At 48.6% G+C, this 12,292-nt stretch overlaps 1 protein-coding gene across 1 annotated transcript in view; it reads right to left on the bottom strand.

The window, feature by feature from the left end:
* Positions 1–12,292, bottom strand: part of SERGEF (secretion regulating guanine nucleotide exchange factor) — a 31,532-nt gene that overhangs the window by 6,218 nt on the left and 13,022 nt on the right. The window contains exons 7-9 of the mRNA XM_044270139.1: positions 11,364–11,426; positions 8,066–8,224; positions 6,305–6,447 (exon numbers count right to left, since the gene is read on the bottom strand). Of these exons, the coding sequence (XP_044126074.1) occupies positions 6,305–6,447; positions 8,066–8,224; positions 11,364–11,426 (365 nt within the window). The remainder of the gene's footprint in view (positions 1–6,304; positions 6,448–8,065; positions 8,225–11,363; positions 11,427–12,292) is intronic.

The raw sequence follows: 12,292 nt of genomic DNA, 5'->3' as shown, positions 1-12,292 counted from the left end.
AACGTAAGAATTCCTATCCCCCTCCCGGAAAGAGTTAATAAAAATTAAATCAGTAAGTTGTGCACCCCAAAGCAGCACCAACTCGTCCCACATATGGCTACACTGACTAAAATAAATAAATGTGTGTGTGAGAGAGATAGATAGATAGATAGATAGAGATAGAGATATATATATATATATATACACATACATATACACATACACACACACATATATATACATATACACACACATAGACATACATACATATATATATACATATAAGCAAAAAAACTTCCTGAGACAAATCGCAGGTGCAAGCTACGCGGCAATAATACAGCAAACAAATAAAGTAGCAGCACACCACTAAATACACTAAGACTGAGTATACAGGTGAATGTGTGAACAGGGTCAAATACATGACGCCAATATTTACTATTTTATATGCCCACCTACCAGACGACAAGGTAGCTTCTTATCAGGTGCTTCTTATTTGTGCTTATATGTATATTATAGAGGACCAGGCATCCTCTTTGGAACTTAGCACTCCCCGCCCATCCCCCAGCCCTTGGTGTTTTTAAATCAGAGTGAAAATGGAGCTGGACCCTCCATGTTAGAGTAGGTCCCACCTGATAAGAAGCTACCTTGTCGTCTGGTAAGTGGGTCCGACATATTTTTGATCAATAATATGCTCTAAGAGCTTCTTCACTGCATTTGCAGTAAATATTGGCGTCATGTATTTGACCCTGTTCACACATTCACCTGTATACTCAGTCTCAGTGTATTTAGTGGTGTGCTGCTACACACACACACACACACACACACACACACATCAAACAAATAAAGTTATAGCTCTTGGAAGGAGACAAGGAAAAAAAGGGAAGTCCAAAGCAGGCTAGTCATTAAGGGGTTAAACAAACCTAACCCATTAATCAGTAGTACAGTGTGAGGAGTAACAGTCTATCACTGGCCTTTTCTAGCAGTTTTCCACTGTGCATACTGAGTGTCTAGTTTGCCGTTCTCCCGGGCATGGTGGGTGCAGACGAGCTGCCATCCGCTGCACACAGACAGTAGAGGAGAATCCGCTTCCTAAACTTCTCTTATGCACTCAGCAGCCCCAGGAACATGGAGGACTTTACAGAGAGGTACTGACCTTAGGCCCATGTAGCTCCAGCCCCTTCCCCTCTCCATTGTCTTGCGTTGACATTTGTAATATGATCAAAGGGAGAAGCAATTAGCAAAGTTAGTGACCATTTAAGTGTTTTTCAGTTTTATTATATTTGGCGCAAGATTATAAGCTCTTGTAATCAAGTCCTCGCTCCTCCTGGGTTATTCATCCATCTCCTCATAGATGATAAGCTCTTGTGATCAGGTCCTCGCTCCTCCTGGGTTTCCTCCATCTCCTCATAGATGGTAAGCTCTTGGGATCAAGTCCTCGCTCCTCCTGGGTTTCCTCCATCTCCTCATAGATGGTAAGCTCTTGTGATCAGGTCCTCGCTCCTCCTGGGTTATTCATCCATCTCCTCATAGATGGTAAGCTCTTGTGATCAGATCCTCGCTCCTCCTGGGTTTCCTCCATCTCCTCATAGATGGTAAGCTCTTGTGATCAGGTCCTCGCTCCTCCTGGGTTATTCATCCATCTCCTTATAGATGATAAGCTCTTGTGATCAGGTCCTCGCTCCTCCTGGGTTTCCTCCATCTCCTCATAGATGGTAAGCTCTTGGGATCAAGTCCTCGCTCCTCCTGGGTTTCCTCCATCTCCTCATAGATGATAAGCTCTTGTGATCAGGTCCTCGCTCCTCCTGGGTTATTCATCCATCTCCTCATAGATGATAAGCTCTTGTGATCAGGTCCTCGCTCCTCCTGGGTTATTCATCCATCTCCTCATAGATGGTAAGCTCTTGTGATCACGTCCTCGCTCCTGTTCTTTAGATTGTTTTGTTACTCTGTTACTCTGTCCGATTGTGTCTGTAATTGTTCCCTCTGATTGGAAAGTGCTACACAATATGTTGGTGCTTTACAGAGCAAATCAGTAGCTCTGACCAATCCTGCATCCATAGGGACAGACAGGAAATTTGATGACAAGCTATGGCAGCATAACCCAGAGTCCAGGAAGACAGCAGTGGAGAAACTCATGTGGTTGAGGCAGGCCGCGCCGCTCGACAGCCTGGTACCTGTGCCCCTTGACGTGCCAGCTGCCATCAGGACTGAATGAACTAAAATGAAGTTTATCATCAAAACAACCTGTAAAAGATGAACGGTTTCACCACTACTTACCACTCCATCATGCTCCCGATTCTGTAATCTAGGCCTTGCTCATGTGACCACCTGGCTGAAGAGGAAGACCATGGAGCAGATCTGGCCGACACGCCAGCGGAAGAGCCTGCAGAACCGGGCAGTGACATGGGCACAGCCAAAAGGACAGAAGCACAATGGAGTGGCAGGTAGTCGTGAATCCATCTTACTTCCACAGGCTGTCTGAAGGCTAGAACTTAGTCAAAGCCCCAGAAGATTCGTACAAGGAAATGAGGCCAAGATTAAACTACATGCGGGTGAAAACGCCACATTGTGCCCAAGTAATACTGGAAAGCGCAGAGTCTAGCAGCTTTAGACGACATTTGGTGTCTGGGAACCTAAAGTGGGCCTGGAGGGTGTCCGTCTCTTCTTGTGTCACCTGAGCCGTCTTTACAGCGGTCGATAAGTAATGATCTAGAAGCCGTCCCATAGAAAACCGCTGGCAGGTGCAGAGGAGAAGGCAGCGCTCGTACAGCTGACGGGCGGGGGTGCCGGGTGTCCACGCAATATCTGCTGGCTGGCCCAATAGTAGCGGCACAGGCAGCACAGACACAGACTGTCCATGAACCGCTGACATGTGGGTATAGCACATGCACAGTCGGCTTCTGCGCAGCGATCACTAGTCTGTGGTACATCTATTTCTATACTTCTACAGATCTCTGTCTCTTGTAAAGACTATGGGCACTCCGACACCACCGGATGCCAAGCCAATAATTAGCGCTCAACGGCACCTGTTAAAACGCTTTTCAAAGGGTGAAAATGAGCCAATCAATCGTTATTGCGATCATTTACCCCCATTCACCTGCCATATTGTGCAGGAAACAGACGATTGGTATACGTCACATGAGAGGCCATCACCGACGCCAGCGTTTGGCTTACAGATGATGAGAGCCACATTTACACAAGTCAATTACTGGGATCAAACATTAGCAAGAACGTCTGATGCGGAGAATCAGCCAATCCTTGGAAGAGAAGACCCTTCAGGCCCCTTAGCGGCTCTTCCTTTCCATCAGCTGAGGGTCCCGAAGTAAACTGTAGTCATACGTCCTGTGAACGCAGCTTTACTAATGAACATGAGATGTGTGTGCGGTACAGGTTCTTCTAATCTGAATGCAGAAATGTATTCTGTTTCTGGACTTCTTCATATCGGCAACTCATCCTCTCTGACCTGCAGTTCACAGCATTCAGAGATCTGCCGCTGACTTGTATGGCGGAGGAGGACACGGGACATTCCCAGTGACTTGTATGGCGGAGGAGGACACGGGACATTCCCAGTGACTTGTATGGCGGAGGAGGACACGGGACATTCCCAGTGACTTGTATGGCGGAGGAGGACACGGGACATTCCCAGTGACTTGTATGGCAGAGGAGGACACGGGACATTCCCAGTGACTTGTATGGCGGAGGAGGACACGGGACATTCCCAGTGACTTGTATGGCGGAGGAGGACACGGGACATTCCCAGTGACTTGTATGGCGGAGGAGGACACGGGACATTCCCAGTGACTTGTATGGCGGAGGAGGACACGGGACATTCCCAGTGACTTGTATGGCGGAGGAGGACACGGGACATTCCCAGTGACTTGTATGGCGGAGGAGGACACGGGACATTCCCAGTGACTTGTATGGCGGAGGAGGACACGGGACATTCCCAGTGACTTGTATGGCGGAGGAGGACACGGGACATTCCCAGTGACTTGTATGGCGGAGGAGGACACGGGACATTCCCAGTGACTTGTATGGCGGAGGAGGACACGGGACATTCCCAGTGACTTGTATGGCGGAGGAGGACACGGGACATTCCCAGTGACTTGTATGGCGGAGGAGGACACGGGACATTCCCAGTGACTTGTATGGCGGAGGAGGACACGGGACATTCCCAGTGACTTGTATGGCGGAGGAGGACACGGGACATTCCCAGTGACTTGTATGGCGGAGGAGGACACGGGACATTCCCAGTGACTTGTATGGCGGAGGAGGACACGGGACATTCCCAGTGACTTGTATGGCGGAGGAGGAAACGGGACATTCCCAGTGACTTGTATGGCGGAGGGGACACAGGACATTCCCAGTGACTTGTATGGCGGAGGAGGAAACAGGACATTCCCAGTGACTTGTATGGCGGAGGAGGAAACAGGACATTCCCAGTGACTTGTATGGCGGAGGAGGAAACAGGACATTCCCAGTGACTTGTATGGCAGATGTTTCTGGACATGATACCTGTGTACAGGTCACTGTATGGCGGAGGAGGACACGGGACATTCCCAGTGACTTGTATGGCGGAGGAGGACACGGGACATTCCCAGTGACTTGTATGGCGGAGGAGGACACGGGACATTCCCAGTGACTTGTATGGCGGAGGAGGACACGGGACATTCCCAGTGACTTGTATGGCGGAGGAGGACACGGGACATTCCCAGTGACTTGTATGGCGGAGGAGGACACGGGACATTCCCAGTGACTTGTATGGCGGAGGAGGACACGGGACATTCCCAGTGACTTGTATGGCGGAGGAGGACACGGGACATTCCCAGTGACTTGTATGGCGGAGGAGGACACGGGACATTCCCAGTGACTTGTATGGCGGAGGAGGACACGGGACATTCCCAGTGACTTGTATGGCGGAGGAGGACACGGGACATTCCCAGTGACTTGTATGGCGGAGGAGGACACGGGACATTCCCAGTGACTTGTATGGCGGAGGAGGACACGGGACATTCCCAGTGACTTGTATGGCGGAGGAGGACACGGGACATTCCCAGTGACTTGTATGGCGGAGGAGGACACGGGACATTCCCAGTGACTTGTATGGCGGAGGAGGACACGGGACATTCCCAGTGACTTGTATGGCGGAGGAGGACACGGGACATTCCCAGTGACTTGTATGGCGGAGGAGGACACGGGACATTCCCAGTGACTTGTATGGCGGAGGAGGAAACAGGACATTCCCAGTGACTTGTATGGCGGAGGAGGACACAGGACATTCCCAGTGACTTGTATGGCGGAGGAGGAAACAGGACATTCCCAGTGACTTGTATGGCAGATGTTTCTGGACATGATACCTGTGTACAGGTCACTGTATGGCGGAGGGGAGGACACGGGACATTCCCAGTGACTTGTATGGCGGAGGAGGACACGGGACATTCCCAGTGACTTGTATGGCAGATGTTTCTGGACATGATACTTGTGTACAGGTCACTGTATGGCGGAGGGGAGGACACGGGACATTCCCAGTGACTTGTATGACAGATGTTTCTGGACATGATACTTGTGTACAGGTCACTGTATGGCGGAGGAGGACACAGGACATTCCCAGTGACTTGTATGGCGGAGGAGGACACAGGACATTCCCAGTGACTTGTATGGCGGAGGAGGACACAGGACATTCCCAGTGACTTGTATGGCGGAGGAGGACACAGGACATTCCCAGTGACTTGTATGGCGGAGGAGGACACAGGACATTCCCAGTGACTTGTATGGCAGATGTTTCTGGACATGATACCTGTGTACAGGTCACTGTATGGCGGAGGACACAGGACATTCCCAGTGACTTGTATGGCAGATGTTTCTTGACATGATACCTGTGTACAGGTCACTGTATGGCGGGGGGGGGGGGGGGGGGGGGGATAAGGAATACATAAGCTGAAACATCACCTATTACGGATGGTGAGAAGTATTATGAGACCCAGCGACCAGAGAGAAAACTGCAGGATTTCAGGATTTTCTTTTTTAATATTTATAATAACATGTAAAATAAAAAAATAAAAAAATAAATAAAAAAAAAACACTGAGATTTCATTAGGGTTATTGCAGTAATGGCCACAGGTACCTATGGGAGATGGTGAACTGGATGGGAGCGACATCGTTCTCTCTTTGACTCCGGTGCATTTATTGTGGAGATGACGGTATATACCGATTCTGTAGGATGGCAGAGTTTTCCCTTTTTAGGGAGATGCGATACCTCGCTACAAAAACACAACCCACAAGAGATGAAAGGGAGTCCGGACCACGGCCACGATCGGCATCATACCTGAGAGGCTCCGGTCAAGACAGGGACACACAGCGGGGGCTTGAACTTCCCTTTAGCTTCTTGGCTCTTGGCACAAGGAGAGCCCACACTGGTACCAAGCTGTCCGTAGTCTGATCTTCCCCAAGTGAACACTTTACCAGTCTCTAAAATACAGAACCAACCATGAAACCATTGTACAAAGTGAGGGCATTTTCCGTAGCTTCTTCAGGAGTACGGGACGCTTGTCTACATGCGTGGGGCTGATGGTGAGACGGCTGGTAGTGAAGACCCCAGCTCAGCTGTCTCTTCACGGCTCAGTGTCACGTGCCAATGTTCTCTAGATTTCCAGACACTCTCGGACTGGCTGCCTTGGTGCCCTCCCCCCCCCCCCAAGCTGGACATAAAATGTAAGGGTGACCACAAGGACTCCGCACCCAAGGAGAGGCTGACCACTTCCATCACCATTATAGCGGCTCCACTACCTTTCACCATATCAATTCTTTTTTTATTAAAATGAAATAAAATAGAATTTTTTTCCCAAAAACTATAGCTTTCCTGTCAAAGTGTCCGAGATCAAATAGAGCCAAGCTGAAAAGTCAGACAGCCATGAACAGGGCACCCGGCGCGCAGGACTCCGACAGGAGACCTCTCTACAGACCACGGCATTCTAACAATTTCGGCCCATTTCACACAAGCGAGATTTCACCGAATCCTGACCCATTTATTGGAATGGTTCTGCGCAGCCTCGTTTTTCACACATAGTTTCTGCATTCAGGAAAATCGCAGCATGTTCTGTATTGTGCGTTTTTCTCGCAGCTCCGGTTCCATAGAAGTGAATAGGGCTTCAGTGAAAGACGGATTACATCCGGATACAATGCGTCTTACACTGATGGTTGCTAAGAGATGAAGATTGTTATCCTTCAGTTTTTTTTTTCCACATGCCCCGACATGGAAAAAACTGAAACACTTAACGCAATCTCAGACAAAACTGACCGAACTGGCGTGTAAAACCATCAGTTTTCCTGAACAGACCCGGACACCATCCGTATGGCCATAGGCCTCATGCACACGACCGTATGCGTTTTGCGGTCGGCAAAAAAAAAAAAAGGGATGATGTTACGTATGGCATCTGTTTTTTTTGTAATAATGCCTATCCTTGTCCGCAAGCTACAAAAAAAAAAAAATAGGACATGCACTATTTTTTTTGCGGAGCAAGGGAACGGACATACTGATGCGGACAGCACGTGTCCGTGTTTTTTGCGGACCCATTTAAATGAATGGGTCCGCATCCTATCCGCAAAAAAAACGGATCGGACACGGAAACAAAATACGGTTGTGTGCATGAGGCCTTAGGCTACTTTCACGTGTGCGCTTTCCCTTTCCGCTATTGAGATCAGTCATAAGATCTCAATAGCGGGAGGGGAATGCTTCCGAACTAAACGAAACGCAAGCAACATTTTTCTGTCCACGATGTGGTGCGGAGCAAGACGGATCCGTCCTGACACACAATGCAAGTCAATGGGGACGGATACATCTTCTCCGACACAATAGAAAACGGATCCGTCCTCCATTGACTTTCAATGGAGTTCATGACGGATCCGTCTTGGCCATTTTAAAGATAATACAAACAGATCGGTTCAGAACGGATGCAGACGGTTGCTTTATGGTGACGGAAGCGTTTTTGCTGATCCGTGACGGATCCAGCCAAAACGCTGGTGTGAAAGTAGCCTTGTACAGACTGATGTGTGCTGATGGCCAATACCTTCCGCAGGTGGCACTTACCAGACTGTGCGACCAGATGGCTCCATCCACTCCACACCGCCTTCAGCTTCTCTTCAGAGAACGCTGCGCCATCCATCTTACGAGGCTGCAGTAGGAAGGGCTCAGAATGAAGAAGCTGCCCGTGTTTATTGCTGCCCCATCCATGCAGTTCTCCTGCAACTACACAAAAGGAAAAGGAACACAAATAGCATCTGCTCAGCCACCCATAGCCTCGGTCTCCAAACAGCGGGTCTGCAATATACAGGCACCGGCCGCGTGTACTCCGTGCTGCGGACCCACTGACATGAATGGATCTGTGACCCACAAGATACGGTCAAAGATAGGACATGTCTTATCTTTTGTGGTGCAGAGGCCCAGACCCCAAAGCCTACAGAAGCGCTTCATAGTGCTGCCAATCTGGGCCTCCATGCCGCAGACATAAGACAGGTCCTGTCTTCCTGAGTGCTACAATTTCTTTGGTACCAGAAGAGAGTACTTCAGTGGTACTGGAGTAATTACTCTCTTTCCAGTAGTTCTGTGATTTTTCTTAACAGCCCTAATTACTTTGGAGAGCTTGACCTTTGGTTTGGGACCCTGACCCTTCTTGGTAGGGGGCTTTTGAAGCTTAGTTGGTAATGCTACTTTCACACTTGCGTTCGGAGCGGATCCGTCTGGTATTTGTACAGACGGATCCACTCCTATAATGCAAACGATGGGATCCGTTCAGACGGAATCGTCTGCATTCAGCAGCGTTCAGGTGTCCGCCTGCTGAGCGGAGCGGAGGCCAAACGCTGCCAGACTGATGCATTGTGAGCGGATCCGCATCCACTTAGAATGCATTAGGGCTGAACGGATCCGTTCGGGGCCGCTTGCGAGAGCCTTCAAACGGAACTCACAAGCAGAGCCCCGAACGCTAGTGTGAAAGTAGCCTAACCTTTTATGATACTTCTTACCCAAGAACTTGCGGATATACACTGCCAAGCCTATTCAAAAAAATCCAAGGCTATCCTCCACCTGAAGCCTGGCGTCATAGTTGAGTAATGCTGGCTGACTGGGGTCTAAAGAGGAGGCCTTTAGATCTATTGCTCTTCTTACCCTTGAAGTGGCTTCGGGCAGGTGGCTACAGGAAAACCCTGTATCCTTCTACGGAATCTCATCTAACTTCCTAGACATGGCAGGGCATGATAGAGTGACTTCGAGGCAACATCTTTCCGATCTTCAAACAGCAAAGCTGATCCTTTATTAATCCCGGTGCATCTACCCCTAGATCTACTTTGCCATATAGAAACATCCTCCTTAATAGGATCCTTTCTTTTTACTGATCCAGGGAAGAAGAGTTTTTTTTATCTGGTTTATTCCACTCATTATGATCAGATCCCTAATAATTTCCTGCACTGGGAAGACTTTCTGGGTATAACTCATGTTTTCATATTTTTTTTTAGCATATGTCACTGCTGCAGCAGCATTATGCATAAAGCCATCTTTAGTTTCCTCACTTACCACTGTTTTGCTTGAGTTTCTCTTAGTTATTGCAGTTTTGAACCCTACAATATGAGGACCTCCTCAAGATGGCTCCTCTGCCAGTTCTCTGAGGCCAGCACTGCTTTCCCTCACTTCCCATACACACTTGCTGTAGCCAGTAGCTCCCTGCCAGCCAATCAGATTGGATTACTGAGAGACACGCCTCCTCACTCTGCAGCCTGATGCAAACATGCAGCATGGAGGACCGCCCCCTCTGTCTTCTGTTTACACTAGGCTGGAGACAGACAAGCCATAGATATAGTCTTTTAACCCCTTCCCGCACCAGGGCATAACTGCACGCCCAAGGGTAGCAGTAACTTGGCGTACAGTTATGCCCAAATTATTCAGCACTGCTGAAACACGCAGAAGTTTCACACCGCTGCTGTCACGGACAGCGGACACTCCGGTGATGCCGGCAAGGGACCAATCAGAGTGGTCCTTGCCAGTGATCGGTCTGATTGGCTAGTCTGCTCAGGAAAATCTAGAAAAGCCGGCAAAGAAGCCGGTTACAGGCTCCAATCTCCTCACAGCTTCTCATAGTAGAGGGGGGAGAGCTGAGCCTGTGTGGCAGAGCTGCCTCCTCAATAAAAAATAATAATAAAAAAAAGTTAACCACTCACTCAATCTCCCCAAGATATTTCTCACCCCCATCACTGCCACTGTATAAAAGGGAGCTTTTTTTTTTTTTTTTTTTATATAAAACAGTAAAAAAAAAATAAACAAACAGTTATTTAGGTATTTTGTTCTCTCCTTCTCCTCGCAGTCACAGGAGGGTTAACGCTCAGGCGGTGCCCACAGCTGAGGCTAATTGGCTGCCCCCAACCACCTACACCCCCCAAGTACCAGATTTTTCCGCTGCAGGGTTCCGCATAAAGATGGCAGGGATCCCAGGAATAGAATTTTTCAAATTACTTTTTTCTGATGATCTGCTCCAAATTATCATGGACCAAACACATATTTATGCCCAACAGTATATTTTGGCGAATCCCAGTTCATTTTTTTTTTTTTGCCAGGCCATACAGGTGGCATCCCACCAATAGGAGCGAAATCCAGCAGTGTTGGGGACTGGTTCTAAATACCGGTATGTGAAAAAAAATACTTCTCTAAAAGCCTATTGGTCCACTGAGGTCCTGCACCACAATGCCCAGGGCTCACTTTGATGCCATCCAAAAATGTATCAATGACAATGATATTTCCCTAAGCATAAAGCGGTCAGTATGATTCCGTTACAGAAAGGTCAGACAGAGGCACGCAGCGTTGTCTATGGTGCAGACCCCGCACCATCCCTCTCTCACATGGAGCGTGAAGAGTATGGCAGGATACGGCAAATATGTTGAGAAACAGCCGGACAAATACCGCTGTGCGCAGCAGTTTTTCTCTTCATCTCGCCACTTCATCAGGTTGTCCAGCGCCTTTATATTGATGGCGCATTCTCAGGACAACAATTGTAGGAACAGAAGCAACGTTTCTAAAGCAATTATAAGAATTAGGGTCCATTCACACGTCCGTGGAATGGGTCCGCATCCGCTACACAATATCCGGAACGGGAGCGGACCCATTTATTCTCAATGGGGCAGGAATGGACTCTCCGCATCGGCATTTCTGGAGCACGGCCCCGATCTTCCGGTCCGCAGCTCTGGAAAAAAATAGAGCAGGTCCTATTCTTTTCTGCAATTGCAGACAAGAATAGGCAGTTCTATGGGGGTGCCGGCCGGGTGTTTTGCGGATCCGCGATACACTAAGGACGTGTGAATGGACCCTTAAACCTAACCCTAATGATTACACAGAAACGCCTCACCTGAGAGCGCCACCGAGTGGTAGGAACCTGCCGCCACACGCTTTACTTTTACAGTTTCCAAACCTATAAAAGAAAAATTGGAGTTTGTGAAGTTGAGCTGAACAGAAATACGCAAAGGATCCAACTTAAAAACTGAAACTCCCTGGAGATCTCAGGGCGAGGTTTCCTTCTACTAAACTTAACCGAACCAATACAACGAGGCCCAGAAACAATCATGAACGAACCTTCACATGGGCCAATTTTGCAAGCGATTGTTCAATCCTTAGAATCTCCTACTCGTTGGTGGAGGAGACACATTTACCTGCAGCGATCTCCTCCACAGTACAGGGAGCAGTGATCACTATTGCCATCGCTCATCCCCATAGAGAAGCGTACCTTCCTGACAATCTCCTGCTCGTCAGTGGAGGAGACACATTTACATGCAGCGATCTCCTCCACAGTACAGGGAGCAGTGATCACTATTGCCATTGCTCATCCCCATAGAGAAGCGTACCTTCCTGACAATCTCCTGCTCGTCAGTGGAGGAGACACATTTACATGCAGCGATCTCCTCCACAGTACAGGGAGCAGTGATCACTATTGCCATCGCTCATCCCCATAGAGACTCGCTCGTTCATCAGGTGATCGGCAGCAGCTTTACACTGCCAGAGAATTGCTAACAAGTATTTCTATGAACACTTTAGAGATTATCTGGCAAAATTATCATCCCATGTAAAGGGCGGTGGTGGGCATAGGAAGAGTCAGATCATCCTAACCACCACACCCACCATCCTCATGCCTCCTGTCCCTCGGAGGAGAATATAAAAAAAACAAAAAAAAACTAACAAACATCTAATAAAGACTAAGATTCATATAATCTACAGGAGAGTCCATATCAGAGGTGTCACCATTACTAGTAGAGTAGCACAAGGGTAAGTACTGGGGGGGAG

Source organism: Bufo gargarizans, chromosome 10, assembly GCF_014858855.1.
Source record: "Bufo gargarizans isolate SCDJY-AF-19 chromosome 10, ASM1485885v1, whole genome shotgun sequence".
Classification (NCBI taxonomy): Eukaryota; Metazoa; Chordata; class Amphibia; order Anura; family Bufonidae; genus Bufo; species Bufo gargarizans.
This window is presented reverse-complemented; position numbering and strand designations above follow the sequence as displayed.